The sequence below is a fragment of the Dipodomys merriami genome, unplaced genomic scaffold (genome assembly GCF_024711535.1).
Source record: "Dipodomys merriami isolate MVZ:Mamm:240054 unplaced genomic scaffold, mDipMer1.0.p SCAF_5, whole genome shotgun sequence".
Taxonomy (NCBI): domain Eukaryota; kingdom Metazoa; phylum Chordata; class Mammalia; order Rodentia; family Heteromyidae; genus Dipodomys; species Dipodomys merriami.
Window position 1 is genome coordinate 60,907,564 of NW_027206068.1, and position 22,857 is coordinate 60,930,420.

Here is a 22,857-nt window from a genome sequence, read left to right on the forward strand (position 1 = left end):
AGTTCAATTAGAATTTCTTTTTTTTCTTTGTTTGTCTGAGACTGGGACTCAAACTCAATATTTGACACTTGCTTTCACCTATTGGCTACTGCTCTATGACCAGAGCCACACCTCCAACCTTTCTTTTTTGTGTGTGCCAGTCCTATGATTTGAACTCAGAGCCCTGAGCACTGTTCCTGAGCTTTTTTGCTCAAGTCTAGGGCTCTACCATTTGAGTCATAGCTCCATTTCCAGCTTTGTAGTGTTTAATCAAAGGTAAGTTTCATGGATTCATCTGACCTTGCTGGCTTTACACTGTGATCCTCAGATCTCAGCCTCCTGAATAGCTACCAACCCCTGTCCGACTGGTTTTCCTTCCTTCCTTCCTTGCTTCCTTCCTTGCTTCCTTCCTTTTTTCTTTTCTTTTCTTTCTTTTTGCTATATAACCCATTCTGGCCTCAAACTTGTAATCCACCTACTTCAAGTCTCCCAAATGCTAGAATTACTGGTATGTACCATCATGCCCCCAAATTGGGATTTTTTTGTTACTTGTGATTAGAATATCCTGGCTCAATTACTTTCTGAAGTGATCTTAATATTTACTTACTGATTCATTTACTGATTGTATCACCAGATTGTCAGACTGTCCACGAGGGTAAGGACCTGGACTGGCTTGTACCTTGCTCGGTCTCTTCTAGCCCGAGTCTAAGAATAGATGCTCATTAGGTAAATAAACAATGTCTAGTCACCACTTCTGACTCTGTTACTCTTGCTAAACCTGCTATGTTTTGTATTTAAAACCAGCTGGTGGAAACAACAACAAACAAACAGCTGGTGGCTCATACCTGTATTCCCAGCTACTCTGGAGGCTGCGATCTGAGGACCACAGTTCAAAGACCGTTCAAGCAGGTAAGTCTATAAGACTTATCTCCAGTTAACCACTAGAAAACTGGACGTGGCACTGTAGCTCAAACTGATAAGAGAGTTAACCTTGAGCAAAAATTGCTCAGGGACAACACCCAGGCCCCAAGTTCAAGCCCCATGACCAACAAAAAATAAAATAAAAATATAAAACCAGACTTCAGTAGCCAGAGAGCCAGTCCCTAGGCAAATAAGTAGATCCTTTTGGAAAACTAGTGTCTGCATAGTTTTGACAGCACCTTTGTTTTATAGAGAGGCACAAACGACACTGGCTTCCATCTGATCCTCCTCGGTTTGCAGTTTCATTTCAATCAAACCAGGAAACAAGGATCCAAGAGCTTGTGACTGACTAAGATACAACGCAGAGCTTGCTGTGAATCAGAATCACCTGGAATCTTGTTTAAATAAAAAAACAACTCAGTTGCTGGGCCCCACCCTAGAGTCTCTGATTTAATGGGTTTAAAATGCGGCCCAGGCACCTGTGTTTTTAATGAGCTCTCTAGTTGATTTTCGACAATCATTTGCTTCTTAAGCCCAGGACTAGGGCCTGCTGGAAAAGGAGTCTGACCTGGGGAAGGGAAATTTGCAGGCATTATCAGTCCTGGGGCTATGAGGAGGCCTTTAACCTGCCCTGGAGGGTCAGAAGCTTGGGAAGATTAGCAATTTTGTGTGCAGGCTCAGTGGTAGAGCCAGATCGTGCATGAAGAGCCAGCACCCACCACAGGCTCAGGCCTGGATGTTGGCTCCTGCCATTGTGTGTGTGTGTGTATGTGGGGCTTGAACGCAAGCCCTGGGTACTGTCCCTTAGCTTTTTTGTTCAAGGCTGGTATTCTACCACTTGAGCCATAGCTTCACTTCTGGCTTTTTGGTGGTTCACTGGAAAGAAGCTTCTCACAGATTTTCCTACACAGGTTGGCTTAGAACTGAGAACTTCATGGGCTGAGAAGGTGGCTCAGTGGTTAAAGCGCTTGCCTTGCATGCCTGAGGCCCTGGGTTCGATTCCTCAGCACCACATAAGCAAAAAGAAAAAAGCCGGAAGTGGCGCTGTGGCTCAAGTGGTAGAGCGCTAGCCTTGAGCTGAAGAGCTGAGGGACAGCGCCCAGGCCCAGAGTTCAGGCCCCATGACCGGACCCAAAAAAAAAAAAAAAAAGAACTGAGAACTTCAGATCTTAGCTCTCAGCCTCCTGAGTACATAGGATTATAGGCAGGACCAACTGACTCCCTCTTATCCTTTTTGTTTGTTTGTTTGTTTGTCGGTCATGGGGCCTGAACTCTGGACCTGGGCGCTGTCCCTCAGCTCTTCAGCTGTAGACTAGCGCTCTACCACTTGAGCCTCAGCCCCACTTCCGGCTTTTTCTGCTTATGTGGTGCTGAGGAATCGAACCAAGGGCCTCATACATGCAAGGCAAGCACTCTACCACTGAGCCACCTTCCCATCCCCCTCTTATCCTTTACTTATCCTTTATGTTTTCTGTTTTTCAGTCAGTTCTGAGGAGACACACATAACTCAAGTTGCTGAAAGTTCTGTTGGTGACTTTGAAGTGTGTTCAGAATTAGAGATAATCCAACCTACCGCAGGGCCTAAAAATAGAACCAAGCCAGGGAGAAGCTAGCTGATTATAGAGTTCCCAAGGCTCCTCAGCAATGGCAAGGATTCTGAGGTGCCTCTGTCTTCAGCTCTACTTCCCTAGTAGTTCCTACATGTAAGCAGTTCCCAATTGACCCCAAAACAAGCCACTCAAGTAGGCAGGCTGCCAGATTCAGCACTGTGTTGTACTGTGTTAGCTGGGCCTCTATCAGCTTTGCTGTCAGCTTTGCTAGCTTGCTCTGGCCACCAGGAAGTCTCTATTTTAAATCCTGAGAGAACAGTCTCAACAGAAACAAGTAAGTACTTAAAATAGAGGGTCCTCTGTGGCCCACCCTCTCACCCCCACCCTGCTGTCTGCCAAGCAGAGCAATCTGAAGACTCCTCTTGTCTTTTTTTTTTTTTTTTTTTTTTTCGGTCGTGGGGCTTGAACTCTGGGCCTGGGTGCTTTCCCTGCACTATTCAGCTCAAGGTGAGCACTCTACCGCTTGAGCTACAGCACCACTTCCGGTTTTCTAGTGGTTTATTGGAGATCAGAGTCTTGTTTTTTTTTTTTTTGGGGGGGGGGGGTCCAGTCCTGAGGCCTGAACTCTTCAGCTCAAGGCTAGCGCTCTACCACTTGAGCCACAGCGCCACTTCCGACCTTTTTTTCCCCGCTTATGTGGTGCTGAGGAATCGAACCCAGGGCCTCATGCATGCAAGGCAAGTGCTCTACCACTGAGCCACCTTCCCAGCTCCTCACCACCAAGTGTTTTTGTATGCAGGCTCTGTTCTCTACACTCATCAGGTCCCAATGTACGGAATTTTCATAAATTAATAGAATGGTTTCCAGAAAGTCACCAGGTTATTGTTCCTATTTTACAGGCAGAGCTGAATCTAGTCCCTGGCCCCTGAAGCTGGGCTGGTCACTGTGGTATTACACTGATCTTATCCATGGAGGGGCATACACTGGGGGCTACAAAGATTTGCCTGAGGCCCCTTGCTCATCAAGAGGAAGGAATGAGATTGTTTTTGAGATGAAAATAGAACCATAATCTCTTAAAAGGAACTGCAGGATTATGGAGTGTGGCTACTCTGCTGTGTGTATTCTGGAGCCTTCTATGCCAGTCCCTAGAAGGCTGCACAGTGGTGCCAGGGGCCTCTAGTGCTGCATTTGCAAATTCCAGAGTCGTGTGGTATGTGTGTGTGTGTGTGTGTATGTGAGAGAGAGAGAGAGAGAGACAGAGAGAGAGAGAGAGAGAGAGAGAGAGAGCAGCAATACTGGGGCTTGAATTCAGGGCTTGGTCCCTTGGCTTCAAGGCTGGTGCTCTATCACTTGTCTCACAGCTCCACTTCTTTTTTTTTTTTTTTTTTTTTTGCTAGTCGTGGGACCTGAGCTCTGGGCCTGGGTGCTGTCCCTCAGCTCTTCAGCTCAAGGCTAGCATTCTACCACTTGAGCCACGGCACCACTTCCAGCTTTTTCTGCTTATGTGGTGCTGAGGAATCGAACCCAGGGCCTCATGCATGCAAGGCAAGCACTCTACCACTGGGCCACCTTCCCACCTCAAAAGCTCCACTTCTTGTTTTTGGTGGTTAATTGGAGAGAAGAGTCTCATGGACTTTCCTACCTGGGCTAGCTTTGAACCTTGATTCTCAGATCTCAGCCTTTTTTTTTGGTGGATCGTGGGGCTTGAACTCTGGGCTTGGGCGCTGTCCCTGCGCTCTTCAGCTCAAGGCGAGTGCTGTACCGCTTGAGCCACAATGCCACTTCTAGTTTTTTAGTGGTTTATTGGAGATAAGAGTTTCACAGACTTTCCTGCACAGGCTGGCTTCGAACTGTGATCCTCAGATCTCAGCCTGCTGAGTAGGTAGGATTACAGGCATGAGCCACCGGCGCTGGGCTAGATGTCAGCCTTTTGAGTAGTTGTGTGAGCCACTAGTGCCAGGCCAGAGATTGTTTTTGTGCAAGACAAGAATCAGCCTTCAGAGAGGCTGATGATTCACTCCTTACTGGCCTACTAGCCTACTAGCCTACTAGATAAAGCCTACTAGCTTTATCTGACAAACTATTTGCCAGACTTACTGCCTTTTAGCAGTAAGTCAAATCTGAACTAAACCATTCCTAGCTTTGCCACCTCTGAGGTTACTCAAAAGATTGTGTCAGAGGCCCTTGAAGTTACTTCAGAAGAGCTATTAAACAAATAAAACCTTTTGAGCAAGGACAGCCTGTGACAGGGGTTAGTCAGGATCTCTCTTTCTCTCTTTCTCTCTCTCTCTCATGTATCAAGGTACTGGGGATTCAACTCAAGGACTACTTGCCTAGCAAGTGCTTTACCACTTGAGCTATGCATATAGACATACAGCACTAGGTCCCATTCTCTTGTGTTATTTATGGCTGGGACTGGGACTAGAACTCAGGGCCTTATGCTCTTGCTTAGCTTTTTTCCATTCAAGGCTTCTACCACTTGAACCACAATTCTACGGGATTTTTGCTGGTTAATTAGAGCTAAGAGTCTCTTGTATTTGTCTGGGGCTGACTTTGAACTGGGATCCTCAGATCTCAGCCTCCTGAGTAACTAGAATTACAGGTATGAACTAATAGCGCCCAGTTTCTTGTCACTTTTAGAGGAGAGCATTCCCTAGTCTGAATTCTGTCGAGGGTCATCTTTGCCCCTCTCTGGAGAGCAGATGTCTACTTTGCTCACTGTGGTATCTCCAGTATATAGCACAAGCTTGGCCCACAGCTGTGCTAAAGAAGTATTTGTTGAACAAACAAACATGGACTTTCCTGCTTGGGCTGGCTCTGAACTGCAATCCTCAGATCTCAGTCTCCTGAGTAGCTAGTATTATGGGTGTGAGCCATTAGCACTTGGCCTCACTGATTGTGTGTGTGTGTGTGTGTGTGTGTGTGTGTGTGTGTGTGTGTGTGTGTGTGTGTGTGTGTGTGTGAGTGAACTGCATCACATGCATCACAAAATATGTTTTCGATGTCACATACCAGAATTTCAAGCTTTAAAGTACCTGTTATGCTATTTATGTACATTTTGATCATCCATTCAATTGTGGACATCTGGTTTTCCACCTTTGGCTCTTGTGATCAGGGCTGTTCTGTACATGGTGTATAAAAGCAGTGATATTTTGGCAGTAGAGCTGAGTCCTGCAGTGGGGATATATTGAGATAGAGGGCCACAGGAGGGGCATGAAGCACTGAATGGAGGCTCAACTGAGGATGATCTATTTGGGGGTACTCATGTGTAAATCAGACTCTTCAGAAAGCAGGAATAGGACCAGAAACACTGAGTGTGGTTGTGTACAACTATAATCCCAACACAGGTGGACCTTGAATTCTAAGACAGCCTGAGCTACCTACTGGGATCCTACAGTGGGAGGAGGGAAAGGAAGGGAGGAGGGGAGAATTGACTGAAGGACTTGGGGATGGTAGTAGCTTGGTAAAAAGCAGCATTCTGGAATGATCCAACTGGCAGAACAGGGTGTAAGACGGATTAGGTGGTTCAAAGAGTGGAGGAGGGGCCACCCTGGGCAGCAGTCTGGACAGGAAGTGGAGAGGGCCTGGCCAGGGTAGGGAAGGAAACCTCCCTGCTGGGAGACACTCAGGGATAGATGGTAGGTTCTGGAGCCCAAGATGGCGCTGAGGGAGAGGAGAGTCAAACATCGAAACAGCTGAGGCTTCTAGGTGACTTCTGGGTAACTCTGACTGAAAACAGAGGGTGACATTTTGTTGAGCTTGTGGTGACAACAGGACATTTGGATAGAAAGTTGTTAGTCATGTATAGGAAGAGCTGGGTGACAAGTTGCTAGATTAAAAAAAAAAAAGGAGGGCTGGGAAGGTGGCTCAGTGGGAGAGTGCTTGCTTCGCATACATGAGCCCTGGGTTCGATTCCTCAGCACCACATAAACAGAAAAGGCCGGAAGTGGCACTAGCCTTGAGCTGATAAGCTGAGGGACGGCACCCAGGCCCAGGGTTCAAGCCCCATGACTGACAAAAAAAAAAAGGAAAGGAACTTTAAAAATGAAGAAAACTAAGAAGAGATTGTTAGAGGGTAGCACCAGAGTTTCACTCGCAGCTCCAGGCGGCCCCTGGGCCCTCAGCCAGATAGAACTCACATAAAGGGCTGAGCCCCTCCCAGCCCTATTTAGGATGCAAAAATACCCTTTTCATCTTTTATTATTTTATTCTTTCTTCTTTTATTATGATTATTTGTGTGTGTGTGTGTGTGTGTGTGTGTGTGTGCGCACACGTGCGCAGGTGCGCACACTGGTACTGGAGCTTGAATTCAAGGCCTTATGTTCTTGCTTAGTTATTGTGCTCAAAGCTAATGCTCTACCACTTGAGCCACACCTCTTATTTCCAGCTTTTTGCTGAATAATTGGAGATGCAAGTCTCATGGACTTTCTAGCTAGGCTGGCTTGGAATCTTGCTCCTTAAGATCTTAGTCTCCTGAGTAGCTAGTATTATAGAGTGAGCCACCAGCACCAGGCCTCTTTTTCTCTTCAGCTTAAGAAGACAAAGTTGGTCTGGCATGGTAGTGTATGCCTACAATCCCAGCACTTGGAGGGCTGAGGTAGGGGGATTGAAAGTTTGAAGTCAGCTTGGGCTATAGAGCAAGACCCTGTTTCAAAAAGAAAAAGAAAGGAAAAGATATGATTGCATTTTTTTTCTTTCTTTATTTTCTTTTAGTCGGTCATGGGGCCTGGGCGCTGTCCCTCAGCTCTTCAGCTCAAGGCTAGTGCTCTACAACTTCTTCTGAGACAGGAAATGTTGGATGTGTCCTACTCCAAGGTCTGAGAAGAAAGGTGTTCCCTCCCTTTTCCAATACTCAATCTCAGTTCCAGCTGGCCAAGTCTGAGTGTTCACCAATGGAGGTGGATGGGGATGATGCACTAATGCTTTGAGGCACACCAACAAAGCTGGGCACTGATTAGGTATAGCATTATCACACATACAAGCATGGCCATGTTGACTCCTTCAAGTAGCTTAGGGATGAGAAGCTAGCAAATGGAGTCAAAGCCAGAGAGAGACAGAGAACTTGGTGACCTAACAGTGGTGACCTAACAAGGGAAAGGACTTGCTCCACTTGGGTACCCAAGTCTCTGCTTTCTTCTACTACAGCCCTCTTGATTCCTTAGGTCTTTTTTTCCCAGGGCCTTGATTTTTCATGTCTTCTCTGTCACCTGTTATTTTCCTGGTTTTGTTTTGGGGGATCATATCCAGAGCCTTATACATGCTAAGCAGGCACTCTGCCACTAAACTACATCCCCAACCTTAAAAAAAAAATTTTTTTTTGGAGGAGCTAGGGAGGTGGCTTAGTGGTAGAGTGCTTGCCTAGCATACATGAAGCCCTGGATTCAATTCCTCAGTACCACATACACAGAAAAAGCTGGAAGTGGCACTGTGGTTCAAGTGGTAGAGTGCTAGCCTTGAGCAAAAGGAGCTCAAGGACAATGCCCAGGCCCTGAGTTCAAGCTCCATGACTGGCCAAAAAAAGAAAAACATTGGAGCCTGGTGCCAGTGGCTCACACTCATAATCCTAGCTACTCAGGAGGCTGAGATCTGAGGATCATGGTGCAAAGCCAGCCCAGGCAGGAAAGTCTGTGAGACTCTTATCTCTAATAAACCACCAGAAAACCAGAAGTGGTGCAGAGGGTCAAGTGGTACAGCACTAGTCTTGAGCAAAAGAGCTCAGGGACAGCACTCGGACCCAGAGTTCAAGCTCCACGTTTGGGGAAAAAAAAAATGTTTTCTGTGGCTCAGGTTAGCCTCAAACTTATGCTATTCCTGCCTCAGCCTCCTGAAGGCTGAGAGGGCTGGATTACAGCTGCCCATGCCTGGCTTCTTGCCCTGATCTTGACTCATCTGCTAGTCATGGTTAATGTCTTTGGTAAAACTTCTCATCCCCAAATCAAGTCCTCATGTAACCTGTCATACTTTCCAGGGGCTGGGTATGCATGTGTGATAGTGTGATAGTTTCCTACTTTTTCCAATTTTTTTTTTTTTTTTTGTCGGTCCTGGGGCCTGAACTCTGGGCCTGGGCGCTGTCCCTCAGCTCCTCAACTCAAGGCTAGCGCTCTACCACTTGAGCCACAGCACTACCTCCAGTTTTTTCCGCTTATGTGGTGCTGAGGAATCGAACCCAGGGCCTCAGGCATGCAAGGCAAGCGCTCTACCACTGAGCCACCTTCCCAGCCCCCCAAAAGTTTTTAAGATGTTCTGAACATCAATAAGTTGTTCTGAACATTCTCAGATACTCATGAGTAACTTCTGGACAGATACAGAGAATGAAAGCGCGACTGTTTTTCTCCAAGTCACCAGGATGACAGCCAAAGCTGGGCAGCCAGGCAGGCCTCCCCCATACTATGTTATCTCCTGCATACTGACCACCTGACAAGTTTTCTAGGACAGTCCTCCTCCCATACTTTTTCTGACACATAGTCTTACTTTGTGGCTCAGACTGGTCTCTTAGATTCAAGGTGATCTTCTCTTCATCTCCCAAGTGGCTAGGAATGTAGGTGTACATCACCACACTCAGCTGGGCACTCTTATTTTTTCCTTTTTGGTATGAGTATTGGGCACCCTGGAACTCAGGGCTCATTTTCTTGCTTCACTTTTTCTGTTCAAGGCTGACGCTCTACCCATGAGGCCATATCTCTACCTCTGGCTTTTGGTAATTAATTAGAGATAAGAGTCTAACAGTTTTCTGGTGGCTTCGAATCTCTATCCTCAGATCTCAGCTTCCTAAGTATCTAGGATTACAGGTGTGAACTACTGGCTATAGACAACCTCATTTTTGTTTTACTTATTTACTTATTTATTTCCAGTCCTGGGGATTAAACTCAGAGCTTGGGCACTGTCCCTAAGCTGCTTCTTTTTTTTTTTTTTGCTCAAGGCTAGCACTCTGCCACTTGAGCCACAGTGCCACTTCCAGCTTTTTCTGTTTATGTGATACTGAGGAATTGAACCCAGGGCTTCATGCATGCTAGGCAAGCATTCTACCTCTAACTCACATTCCCACCCCCTGGTTTATTTTTGAGACAGGGTTCAGGCTGGGTTTGAACTTGCTATGTATTCCACACTGTCCTAGAACTTTTGATCTTCTTGCCTCAGCCTCTTGAGTGCTGGGATTATAGGTGTACACTCCCAGGCCCAATCAGAACATTCAAACGATTATATTTTCTTTATGAATTCAGTCTCTATGTCCTAATTTTCCTCTCAAAATATATGGTGATGAAAGTCTTCTTGAGTCACAGGCCCAAGTTCTGTCCTGGGAGTCACATTATGAGGTCCTGTTTAGCAGATGCCGAACATAGGTGCCACCCTGACTGAAGGCTGATTGCTCCCTTCCCCCCAAGAATCACAGTACCCTGAATGAGGCCATTTTGAAGGCTAGGGTGGGGTAGCACCCCAGGTTAGCAGGTTAACCTGAACACCAGTCATTATGACACTGAGGTCATGTTTTACTCAGCCAGGCCAGAACTAGGTTTCCCTCCATCTTCTTGGCCCTCCCTTCCCTCAGGCTCACCTACTTCAGGACCGACTTGAAAGCATGAGGGGCTATGTATGGGTGGCAATAAGGAAGGCTGATGCAAAGGGTGCCACCCACTTCCCTAATGATGTGGTAGCTGCCAAGAGGAGATGGGAGGGAAGAAGTACCACATGTGACTCAGGGGAGGCGGGGCCTGCCTTATGCATCCCTCCCCCACCCTCCAGGCCTCTCAGTTTTTCTTACATTGCCTGTGGCCTTCTAATCTCCTTCCTTTGAGCTCACTGCCTTGCAACACTGCTTCTTTGCTTCCTGTGGCTCTGTATCACCTACAAGTATCCCACTGGAGCCTGCTCAGGCCCTCTGAAATGGGCTCTCTGTGGAAATTCCCTCAGGGTGTAAATGTTTTGCTCCCAGATTCCCCGGCCCTCCCCCCCCAGGGTGCCCCACCTTTCCCCTTTGGCCAAGTTCTTGCTTCCCTAATCAGTAAGTCTGAAGCAGCAGGGAATTTTTTTTTTTGGGGGGGGGAGGGAGGTCAGTTGTGGGGCTTGAACTCTGGGCCTGAGCACTATCCCAGAGCTCTTCAGCTCAAGGTGAGTACTCTACTACTTGAGCCACAGCACCACTTCGTTTTCTAGTGGTTAACTGGAGATAAGAGTCGCTTGGAAAAAAAAAAAGTCGCTTGGGCTTTCCTGCCTGGGCTGGTTTTGAACCGTGATCCTCAGATCTCAGCTGTGAGTAGCTAGGATTACAGGCATGAGCTGCTGGAGCTGGCAGAGAATTTTTTTTTTTTTTTTTGGTCATGGGGCTTGAACTCTGGGCCTGGGCACTGTCCCTCAGCTCTTTAGCTCAAGGCGAGTACTCTACCACTTGAGCCACAGCGCCACTTCCAGTTTTCTGAATGGTTTATTGGAGATAAGAGTCTCAAAGACTTTCCTGCCTGGGCTGGTTTTGAACCACGATCCTCAGATCTCAGCCTCCTGAGTAGTTAGGATTACAGAAGTGAGCCACCGGCTCTCAGCTGGATTTTTTTTTTAATACCTTCTCGAGAAAGTATTTACTAACAACTGTGATTCTTAGAACTTGGGAGAAATCCAGCATCTATTTTCTTCTCTACTTTGGAAAACCCTTGAATTGAGCTTGTGGTAGGTAAGCCCAGATCACAGTTGACTGCAAGTTGGGCCTGGATAGTGTTAAGACTTGGCAATTGTACCAGGAGTCACCTGAGGGCCAGCGGGATAGAAGGAGGGGACTGGTGGCCTGGGAGTATGTTAGAGATGACAGGGAGCCACTACCTTTTCCACTCTCCACTTCTCACTTTCAACTCTATAATCTGTGAGGTGATTTGCTAAAGATCCGGAAGCACTGACATTCATCTGCTTTCTGCAGAAAGGCCCTTGGGGTCTTTGGCTGTCATCTGTTCTTGGTCAGGTTCTGTGCTCAGTTTGGAGCTCCATCTGTGGAGCTAAACTGCCTCAACTGGCTCAGGGGAGAACAAGCAGGAAGTGCTGGCATCTGCCAGGTTCAACACAGACTCCCTGCCCTGGCAGCCTGCTGGTCCAGCTCCAGGTCCAGGTGGCTGCAGGCTCCAGGATAGATGACTCAGGTAAACTGTGTTGGACAAACAAGCCAGTGTTCTCAACCCACCGGGCGATCCTGTAATTAGCTCTTCTGTTGTCTTTGTTCCATACTACCAACCCCTCAGGGTGACTTTGCCAGGCTGAGGGCCAGGGCTGGAGGAGACTGGCAGGAATGTGGTTATCTTGCTGTGTTTTGTTACCTCAGGGCTTCCAGATGCTTCTAAAGCTGGGCTTGGAGGTGAACCACCAGCACCTGCATGATCTGATGAAGGCACAGAGGCTGTTGGACTGAAGGAGCCCTATGTAGGACAAGGATAACCACTTAGGAAATTATGGGTGTAAGGTCTTCCCGGGGCCACGCAAGCCCTGTGCAGATACCTCCCTACCTCTTGGCTAAGTTTCCTCCCAGTATCTGTGTTACCTGGCTCACCTGGAAGCAGTCACCTCCCCCTCCTGCTAGGTCACCTCCTGGGCCACCTCTGGTCACATGCCTCCCATGTGACCTTAGGAGGGTCCCAGAGATCACAAACCAGTGTGGCCACACCTCTTCCTGTCCCAGGCCTAGATAAGTGGGGGGGGATGTAGGGGTGTAGGGGGTGTGGGAGTGTGGGTCTTCCCGTTGGCCATGCCTCTCCACCATGCATGGTGGGGGCAGCAGTTGGGTAAGTAAACTTTTCCTGCCTGAATAGCACCTGGTGTTCTCTTCATCGGCTACCTAATGAAACCTACTTACTTAACCTACCTTACAATGGGATATCTTTCCTTATTCCAGGCCTATTGTTACAGTTGCTCCCACAACCTGTGGAGACTGTTTGGCCTGAGAGATGACGGGTCAACAGGGTAGCTGGATAGCCGAATAGCTTAGGATTGCCAAACAGCACTACTGTGTTCTAGACACTGCTCTAAGCATGATGATATCTATTTAATCTCTAAACATCCCTATGATATAGCTACTGGTATTGTCCTCATATTACAGATGAAGAAGCTGAAGCTCTGAGTAGCTAGTTCTGAAACACATGGCTGCCACACAGCGAACCCAGAACTGAAGCCAGACAAACATATCTATCTAGAGCCAGCTTTGCTCTCTCAGACACTGCTTCTTTTCTGCATCATGGTGACCAAGAGCAGGAAGGGGAGCTGGAGTATGGAGTCTCAGGACCCTAGCCCTGGCTAGGCCACTCTTACCATGTGACCTTGGCTATCACTCCCCTGCTCAGACCTTCTGCTTCCTCATCTCTGAACTCAGGGGAATTTGGCCATTGTCTTTGCAACTGTGTTTCTATTTCTACAGCTCTAGCTCTACTAGCTTGGAGAAGGCCTTGAGCTCAGGTCCCTCTCTTTCATCTGGTCATCCCTATTGGAAACATTTACTCTCCTGACTATCAAGGCAGCTTCCTGGACATTAGGGTGGAATGCTAAAAAACAGCTCCAGATGCCACTGACTAATGGAACAAAGATGCTTCCCCACTCTAGTCCTCAGTTTCCCCACTTGATCCAGTAAAGATAATGACCTCTTTGTGTCTAAGGGCTACTGTGAGTCAGGGTTAATTAGCATTAGTCACAGCCTGTGGAATGCTCACAAGCAGAGGGGTCACCGGCTGGGTCTGTATGGCACTGTAGTGGGATGACACGCCGCTCTGGCCTGTGGCCCCACGAACATGCAATCCAAGCTTCATAATTGGCATGCCTCACTTTGTGGATTGGCCTTGGAGTGACCCAGCCTGAGCGCTGTGTGGCGGCGGGACACAAAGACGACACCTTGGGATGGCTGCCTCAGCACTGTTCTGCCTGCAGAGGTGGCTGCCAATGGCTTATCTCCCCTGGTTTCCTTTTTCAGCTGCCTTCCCAGTCAGCCAGGTTTTTAACCTTGCAATTTGTACCTCTATTCCAAGATGCTGGGTCTTAACCCTGATCTTTTAGGAAGGTTAGTTTCCATCCCTGGCTCTTTAATAAATATCCATTTTCTCCATTTCTCCCCATCCTCACTGATGCCTTAATGCTTTTTGTTTTTTTTTTGTTTTGTTTTGTTGTTTTTCCAGGTAACTGGTCTAATTGACAATGCAAACCAGGCAGCCTAAGCCTTGAGCAGGTGAATTGAAGCTGGGCTAGGAAGCAAGACCTGCAACAAAATAAGGACAAGCAGGGCACAGGTGGCTCACATCTATCTCAGGAGGCTGAGCAATGAGAATCAAAGGTCAAAGACAGTCCAGGTAGACTCTTCTCTCCAATTAACCAGGAAAAAGTTGAAAGTAGCACTTAGCTCAGCTCAAGTGGTAGAGCCACAGCCTGGAGCTGAAAAAGCCAAGCAACAGTGTAAAGCCTTGAGTTCAAGTTCCAGTACCGGCAAAAAAAAAAAAAAAAAGACAAAGTAAGAATGATGCTAAAATGAGAAGCCATTTGAAAAAGGGAGTGCTGTGCTGCTCACCACTGTTGATTTGCTGGTGATGAGGTATGAAAGTCCAGGGGCAATGTTTGTTTTGCTTCTGCAATCCACAGGAAATAAGTATGGGACACTGGCGGCACCTAGTGGCTCTGGCAGGTACTACCAGCAATACTACTGGGTCCTCTCCTTTCACCCCTTTTCCCCTGGTCCTGGGGGACTGGGAGCTAGCTGTCCCTGAGCTTCTTTTGGCTGGAGGCTAGAGTCTCATGGACTTTCCTGCCCAGGCTGGCTTTGATCTCAGCCTCCTGAGAAGGTAGCACTGTAGGTAAGAACCACTTACGCTCAGCCTACTGGTCCTTTTACTTTCAAGTAACCTACTGTGGACTTAGTCTCCAGATTTTTGAAGAGTTGAGAGATGACATAGTCCTCAGGAAAGGAGATTTTCTAGCCACTTGACATCTAGTAAGTCACATTTCCTTTAACATCACAAAAGAGATCTCACTTCCAGTTTCACATGCTTTCTTATATTCATAAAGGAGGAATTTAAGGGTGATCATGCTGGGTACTGGTAGCTCATGCCTGAATCATAGCTACTCAGGAGGCTGAGATTTGAGGATCATAGTTAGAAGCCAACACAGGTAGGTAAGTCTGTAAGACTCTTATTTTCAATTAACCACCCAAAAGCCAGAAGTGAAGCTGTAGCTCAAGTGGTAATGCCAGTCTTAAGTGAAAAGGGATTACACCCAGGCCCTGAGGTCAAGCCCCAGTACTAGCTTAAAAAAACAACAGAAAACGTTATTATTCTATTGCTATTGTTTCTCAACTATCTTCTATCAAAGATACAGAAACAACAAAAGAAACAAAGTGTAAAATTGAAATACTGGGGAAGAAGAGAGTATCAAGTTATGAGAAATCTTTGCTAGGTTACAGATTCTACAGTTCGTTGAACTGTAGAAACTTTCAGTTTTTATTTTTTGTGCCAGTCCTGGGTCCTGCCCTATCACTTGAGCATGACCCCAGTCTGGCTTTCTGTTGATTAGTGATGGAGTCCAATAAACTTTTCTGCTCAAGCTGGCCTCAAACCATAATCTGCAGATCTAAGTCTCCTGAGTATCAAGGATAAGTGTGAGCCACTGGTTCCTGGCTTGAAAAAGACTTTCAGTCTTGCAATCCTGGTTTCCTTTCTTGGAGGGGCGTGTTGAGTTCCTTCTTTGCACCTCATGTCAAGTTCTTACCTCCAACCTCCTGAGGGTTGCTGCTGCCCCACGGTGAGAACAGTCTGTTCCCACACATTTGCTACCTGGATAGTGCTAAATGGCTGGACAGAAGTGAGCACAGAAAGTTGGCACTGTAGTAGTTTACAGTGCATTAAGTCTTCTGATAAATGACCCTGAGGCCTTTGCATGACCCCTTTCCCTCTACTGGTTTCAGCTACATAACAGTCAACCGAATGAGAGGGGCAGTGTGGAGAGAAGCGGTGGCCATAACTGTAAGAAGGGCAGTGAGGAAGGAGAGACCACAGGCTAAAGATGGAAAGATGGATCCCTCATTAAAGGGCCCATGTCCAGCATTTTTGTCTTAGGGCATGGTTTTGGCTGGCCAGATGATGGCTATATAAAGCCACAGAGAATCCAGAATAGCAACACGGCTAAAAATAGAGAGGAAAGCTGAGGATGAGGAAATGTCTGCACTTTTGTTGTTGGGCAAGCTATACATGCAGCTGTTTTGCTGCTAAGTGGGATGGGGTGGAAGGGATTTGAGAGTGGAGAGGGTACTTGGAGGTAGCTGCCATTGTCCCAGAGCAAGAAAATGCGCCATTTACTCAGTCTAGGAAAGCTAGCTAATGTCTAAAAAGAGCCAGGAAAGATCCCCTTCTGGATACTAGTATACCATGAGGCATTTTTACAGAACCTTTCTATTAGGAGAGATAAGACTCAGGTTTTTGAGTTAGAGGAAGAAAAAATCACAGAATCACAGTGACTGAAAGATACTTCCAGTTGGTGAGAGTGCAACAGAGGTCAATCTGACTGAACCATAACATATGTACATGTAAATTACCATGAAACCCCTTTGTACAATTAATATACTCTTAAAAAAAATGACAGGACAGTGAAACAGGCTGTATTGGGGGATGGGTATCATCAGGAGTGGGGAAGGCCCAAGGAAGCGGGTGAAGGAAGTGGAATTAGAGTCAAAGTATTTTATATGCATTTATACAGACAGAACAATAAAACCTGTTGAAATTGTTTTGAGTGGAATAAGGGAGAGGAATATTGGTGGTGAGGCTGATGGGGTACGTCATATGCATGTGTGGAAATGTCATAATAAAAGCCCCTTTGTGCAACTAATTTATGCAAGTTAAAAAAAAAAATCAGGCAGGGTAGACCTTTAGGAAAAGAATGTGGAAACAGCCTCTGCACAGCCTGGTCTACTGGATGAAGCTTGATCTGGGGCAGAGAGCAATGTAATTTACCCCTTAAAAAAAATAAGACTGAGCTGGCACCAGGGGCTCATGTCTGTAATTCTTTTTTTTTTTGGCAGTCGTGGGGCTTGAACTCTGGGCATGGGCGCTGTCCTTGTGCTCTTCAGCTCAAGGCGAGCGCTCTACCGCTTGAGCCACAGTACCACTTCTGGTTTTCTAGCGGTTTATTGGAGATAAGAGTCTCAGGAACTTTCCTGCCCGGGCTGGCTTTGAACCAAGATTCTCAGATCTCAGCCTCCTGAGTAGCTAGGATTACAGGTGTGAGCCACCAGCGCCCAGCTTCATGTCTGTAATTCTAGCTACTAAAGGGGCTGAGATCTGAGGATCAGAGTTTGAAGCCAACTTGGGAAGAAAAGTCCCTGAGACCCTTATCTCCAAGAATCAAACAAATCAAATCAAACCAATACAAAAACCTACTGAGGCTTAAAAAACACTATACCTCGGGGCTGGAAAGGTGGCTCAGTGGTAGAGCTCTTGCTTTGCATGCATGAGGCCCTGGGTTCGATTCCTCAGCACCACATAAGCAGAAAGAAAAAAAAACCCACTATACCTCTTTAACCAGAATTACAAGTAAGTCTTCATGTTTGCAGCTACTTGGAAAACCCAAAATTCAACTTTGTTTACTGTTCCTCTGAAGTGTACAACCCACTAGACTAAAGGAAAACAATACTCTAACAGTAAGAACTGTAAGAAACCTTTTATTAATACACTCATATTCCTGGGATATAAGAGTCCTTATAACACTGCCGCACTACAGTGTAGACTGATGTTACCATGTGGGTCTTCCATCTGCTTTTCTAAAGCCAGTCTTTCCACAGAATACAGCTTGCTTACCTTCTCTGTCCACATCCCTGTGGGGCGACTCGCCTTTCACTTGTGCAGACAACTACTGACATCCACTGTCTTTGTGAATGCAGGGGCTCCTGGTGGTTAAGCCAGGATGGAGAAAAACAGCATGGGCTGACCAAACTGGAATTCTGACTCTGTTTCAGTGTCTCTCTCATCCATTTCTCTTGCAAGGGTTGGTATATCTTCAGGATGAGGATAATGATTCCAACTGCCGGAATATTCGGAACACTTTCCTTGATTTCTCTGAGAGACTCTATAGGTAGAAAAGTATATTAGGATAAAATTCTTTTGTAGAAACAAAAAGCTAGGCAATAGCTTTAGAGATTGGTCAGATCATTTCTCCTACAATGATCTAGATTTACCTAGGATTGAAAAAAAACTTTTTTTTTTTTTTGGGGGGGTCCAGTCGCGGGGCCTGAACTCTGGGCCTGGGCGCTGTCCCTCAGCTCTTCAGCTTAAGGCTAGCGCTCTACCACTTGAGCCACAGCGCCACTTCTGGCTTTTTTTTTTCTTTTTGCTTATGTGGTGCTGAGGAATCGAACCCAGGACCTCAGGCATGCAAGGCAAGCGCTCTACCACCGAGCCACCTTCCCAGCCCCCAAAACTATATTTATTGTGTCAATCCTGGGGCCTAGGTACTGTACCTCAGCTTGTTTTGCTCAAGGCTAGTGCTCTACTACTTGAACCACAGCTCCACTTCTGGTTTTCTGGTGGTTAATTGGAGATAAGAGTTTCATAGGGCTAGGAAGGTGGCTCAGTGGTAAAGTGCTTGCCTTGAATGCATGAGACCCTGGGTTCGATTCCTCAGTACCACATAAACAGAAAAAGCCAGAGGTGGCACTGTGGCTCAAGTGGTAAAGCACTAGCCTTGAGTTGAAGAGCGAGGGACAGTGCCCAGGCCCAGAGGAAAAAAAAAAAAAGTTTTATAGACTTTCCTGCCCAGGCTGGCTTTGAACTGTGATCCTCATATCTCAGCCTCCTCAGTAGCTCATTTTATTTTATACTATGCATAATGGACAATTGAAGCCAAATAATTAAGAAAGTCTGTGTTCTATTGTGAGACTGATACTTCCAAAACAAGTCTCACAGCCTCCTTCCTATTTGTATGTGTCCTGACCCTTCTGACCACCCATTATTGCAACATATATTCTATTCTATTCTTCTTTTTGCCAGTCCTGAGGTTTGAACTCAGGGCCTGGGCAATGTCCCTGAGCTTCTTTTGCTCAAGACTAGAACTCTACCATCTGAGCCACAGTGCCACTTATGGCTTTTTCTCTTTATATGGTACTGAGGAATGGAACCCAGGGCTTCATGCATGCTAAACAAGCATACTACGACTGAGCCACATTCCCAGTCTGGCCCTGAATTTATCATCCCAATCTCTGCCTCTTGAGAGTATCTGGGATGATAGGTTTGAGCTACTAAACTTACCCATATGTTTACTGATTTTTGTTTTGTTTAAATCCACAATGCTAGCTGGGGCAAGCTATATAGTCTATAATCCTAGCTAGGAGGATGAGATTTGAGGACCACGGTTCAGGGCCAGCTCAGGCAGGAAACTCCATGAGACTCATCTACAATTAACTACCAGAAAACTGGAAGAGGCGCTGTGGCTCAAAGTGTAGAGCACTAGCTTTGAGCTGAAGAGCTGAGGCATAGCGCCCAAGCCTAGAGTTCAAGCCCCACGACCAACAAAAAAAAAAAGTGCTGAGGGACCCATGACCAATACACATACACACACACACACACACACACACACACACACGCACGCACGCACACACACACGCACACACACACACACACACACACACACACACACACTTCATAATACTTAAATTGTCCTGGTATATTATTTCTTGTTAACATGGATTCACATTTATGTGACACCTGGATGAGGTTAACAGTATCATCCAAAGCTAAGAAATAAAACAAAGTTGAATGACTCCTAAGAGTCAACTATGACCTTGGTTTTCTCAGCTCAAGTTTTAGCCAGCAGAGCTAAAAATAGGAAGACTATCATTGCCACTTGATTATACTTAGGACCTGCTCTGAGAAATGGTGTTATGGGGAGACAAAGCAATTTATTAGAAATAGAAGTTCTTAGTAAGTCAGAACACGGTCTTCTCAGCCTCTGAGAGTAACAATAGAGCACAGATTTCTCATGCAACCAGAGCCTCAGGGAGAGGACAAAGGACATTTAGGACACATCCATAAGCCATGACTAGTTTCTTCCTTTTTTTTGGTCGGTTGTGGGGCCTGAACTCTGGGCCTGGGCCCTGTCCCTCAGCTCTTCAGCTCAAGGCTAGCACTCTACCACTTGAGCCACAGCACCACTTCCGGCTTTTTCTGCTTATGTGGTACTGAGGAATCAAAGCCAGGGCCTCATGCATGCTAGGCAAGCACTCTACCACTGAGTCACCTTCCCAGCCCAGCCATGACTAGTTTCTAACATTAGATAGCATTTCCACTGTCCCCTTATCCTCTAGTAGATAAGGATTTTTTTTTTTTTTTTTTGGTCCAGTCATGGGGCCTGAACTCGGGGCCTGGACGCTGTCCCTCACCTCTTCAGCTCAAGGCTAGCGCTCTACCACTTGAGCCACAGCGCCACTCCCGGCTTTTTTCTTTTTGCTTATGTGGTGCTGAGGAATCGAACTCAGGGCCTCAGGCATGCAAGGCAAGCGCTCTACCACTGAGCCACCTTCCCAGCCCCGTAGATAAGGATTTCAATAAAATAAAGTCCTAGGAGCTGGGCACCAGTGGCTCATGCCTGTAATCCTAGCTAATCAGGAGGCTGAGATCTGAGGATCATGGTTTGAAGCCAGCCTGGGCAGAAAAGTCCCCAGGGAGACTCTTATCTCCTATAAACTACTCAAAAAAGCCAGAAGTATGGGCTAGGAAGGTTGCTCAGTGGAAGAGTGCTTGCCCTGCATGCATGAGGCCCTCAGCACCACATAAGCAGAAAAAGCAGGAAATGGGACTATGGCTCAAGTGGTACAGCACTAGGCTTGAGCTGAAGAGCTGAGGGACAGTGCTCAGGCCCACAGTTCAGGCCCTAGGACCGACAAAAAAAAAAAAAAAAAAAAAAAAAAGTCAGAAGTAGTGTTGTGGCTCAAGCTGTAGAGTGCTAGCCTTGAGCACAAAGAGGCTCAGGACAGCACCCAGGCCCTGAGTTTAAGCTCCAGGGCTGGCTAAAAAAAGAAAGTCTCAGGATGGAAACATTTGAGTTGGGACTCAGGGGAATTTGATTTAGTGACAAAGCTGAAAGTAACTTGGAAACAAAACTTTTTCTAACATCAAGATCCTTCCTCTCAGCCCCATTAAGGCTTTGTATCATCCATAGCAGTGAGGTCAATAACCCATTTCGATAATGAACCTGAAAAGTTCCAGAATCCAGAGCTAATATGACATGCAGTAACTCTTTCTACCACAACACCACCATTACCCCTACCACCATACATACAAAAGCCGTGTGTGTGTGTGTGTGTGTGTGCGTGTGTGCACACACGTGCACACACAGGTGTTAGTCCTGGGGCTTGAACTAGGGTGCTGTCTCTGAGCATTTTTTTGCTCAAAGCTAGCACTCTACCACTTGAGCCTTAGCTCTACTTTTGGCTTTTTGCTGGCTAACTGGAGATACAAGTCTCATGAGCTTTCCTGCCTTGGAATCACACAATCTTCAGATCTCAGCCTCCTAAGAAGCGAGGATAGCAGTGAGAGCTATCAGTGCTCAATGTTTTGTGTGTGTGTGTGTGTGTGTGTGTGTGTTTAAATATGACAGTACTAAAGGGGAGTCTTAATAAAAGCTGACAAACATTTATCTTCTGAAGACTTAGGCAGAAAGAATTTGTAAGCAAAGGTAGATTTAATCCCTCAAGTAGAGTGGCAGGTCAAATATTTGTCTTTAAAGAACTATGTTCCAAAAGGATTTTTTAAGTTGAAAAGAAATGCAGATTATTTTTCCATTAAAAATTTGGAAACCACTGGCTCTCGCCTATAATCCTAAGCTATTCAGGGGGCTGAGATATGAGGATCATGATTCAAAGCCAGCCGAGGCAGTTAAGTCCATGAGACTCTCATCTCCAATTAACTACCAGAAAACCAGAAGTGGTGCTATGGCTCAAGTGGTAAAGCGCTAGTCTTGAGCTGAGGGACTGGACCCAGATCCAAAGTTCAACGCCCATGACCAAGAAAACAAAAAAACAAAAATCAAAACAGAAACATAAACCTTCATGTGATATTTACTGAGGGCATTTTACAACTGAGCTTTTACTAGCATTTTAGCTCCCTCTGGTGGAAGCCTGTGGTCCTACAAGACCATGAAAGACCATGGAATGAGATTGGCCAGGCGTTGTTTACTTGTTATTTACTTGGGAGGGTGTGGAGGTCAGTAACTTATATTTACAGTAGGCTACAAGACAAATGTGGAACCAGCCTGCAGAGGAACAAGGATTCCACAGTGGTGACTCTTTTATGTCTGTGAGCTTCACTCCTGACCCAGAGCCAACATGTTTTCTCTGTTGTTACATGACCACAGCAGTCTAATAAGACTAGCTAAGGATGGACTGGCACATATGCCCAGGCACATATGCGCAGGCTATGGACTAGAATAAGGTGGTATGTCTTATACGGGGAATGGACCCATCTGAGCTCCAAATGCAGAGATGTTAACTGATAAAGTAGCTGCTCTGCATCCTGCTGATCCAATTAATTCCTTTTCTGTATTCCTTTCCTTCTTATAGTCATTTAAGTTGGGGGCACAAAGAATTTAGCAGAATTTAATGGAATGTCATATGCTAAACTGCAGAAAGACTGACCCACTCTCATGCTTTCTCTGAAATATAATCAGCATGATTGCAACAACTTAGCGAAGTTGCAGGCAGGTAGGGACGAAGTACAAGACAAGCCTCTGTGCCCATCTCAAGGACAAGGGCCACACATATGCAGGGCAACCTTGGCTCACCATGGAGTCTGGTTCAGCTGGCTGCTTAGACTGTTTGTAGTCCAATAGGATGGAAAGCACTGCCCTCCAGCCTGGCTCTGATGGAATGCTAGCATCCACTTCTGTTTCACCTTGCTCTCTGATTTCATTACTGAATGTGATATTCACCCAAGGGCACCAGTCTCGATGTTGAGAGGTGGGATCGAAGAAACTTCGGGAAGATGTGTCCTGAGGACAGAGGAAGAGACATAGACAGGGTTAATGAAGGACAGATGTGCGGTCTATTCAGAAAATCAATTGTTTCAAATCTTCCAACTGCTTGTATTTCTAGTTTTTTTTTTTGTTTGTTTTGTTTTGTCAGTTATGGGGCTTGAACTCTAGACCTGAGCATTGTCCCTGAGCTCTTCAGCTCAAGACTAATGCTCTAGCCGGGCGCTGGTGGCTCACGCCTGTAATCCTAGCTACTCAGGAGGCTGAGATCTGAGGATCGCGGTTCAAAGCCAGCCCGGGCAGGAAAGACTGTGAGACTCCTATCTCCAATAAACCACCAGAAAACCGGAAGTGGCGCTGTAGCTCAAGTGGTAGAGCGCTCGCCTTGAGCTGAAGAGCTGAGGGATAGCGCCCAGGCCCAGAGTTCAAGCCCCACAACCAACCAAAAAAA

At 46.4% G+C, this 22,857-nt stretch overlaps 1 protein-coding gene across 1 annotated transcript in view; it reads right to left on the reverse strand.

The window, feature by feature from the left end:
* Window positions 1-17,093: 17,093 nt before the first annotated feature.
* The window catches only part of Zc3hc1 (zinc finger C3HC-type containing 1), a 28,423-nt gene continuing 22,659 nt past the window's right edge, over window positions 17,094-22,857 (reverse strand). The window contains exons 9-10 of the mRNA XM_069996758.1: window positions 22,218-22,424; window positions 17,094-17,510 (exon numbers count right to left, since the gene is read on the reverse strand). Coding sequence (XP_069852859.1) covers window positions 17,442-17,510; window positions 22,218-22,424 — 276 coding nt within the window. The 3' untranslated portion in view covers window positions 17,094-17,441. The remainder of the gene's footprint in view (window positions 17,511-22,217; window positions 22,425-22,857) is intronic.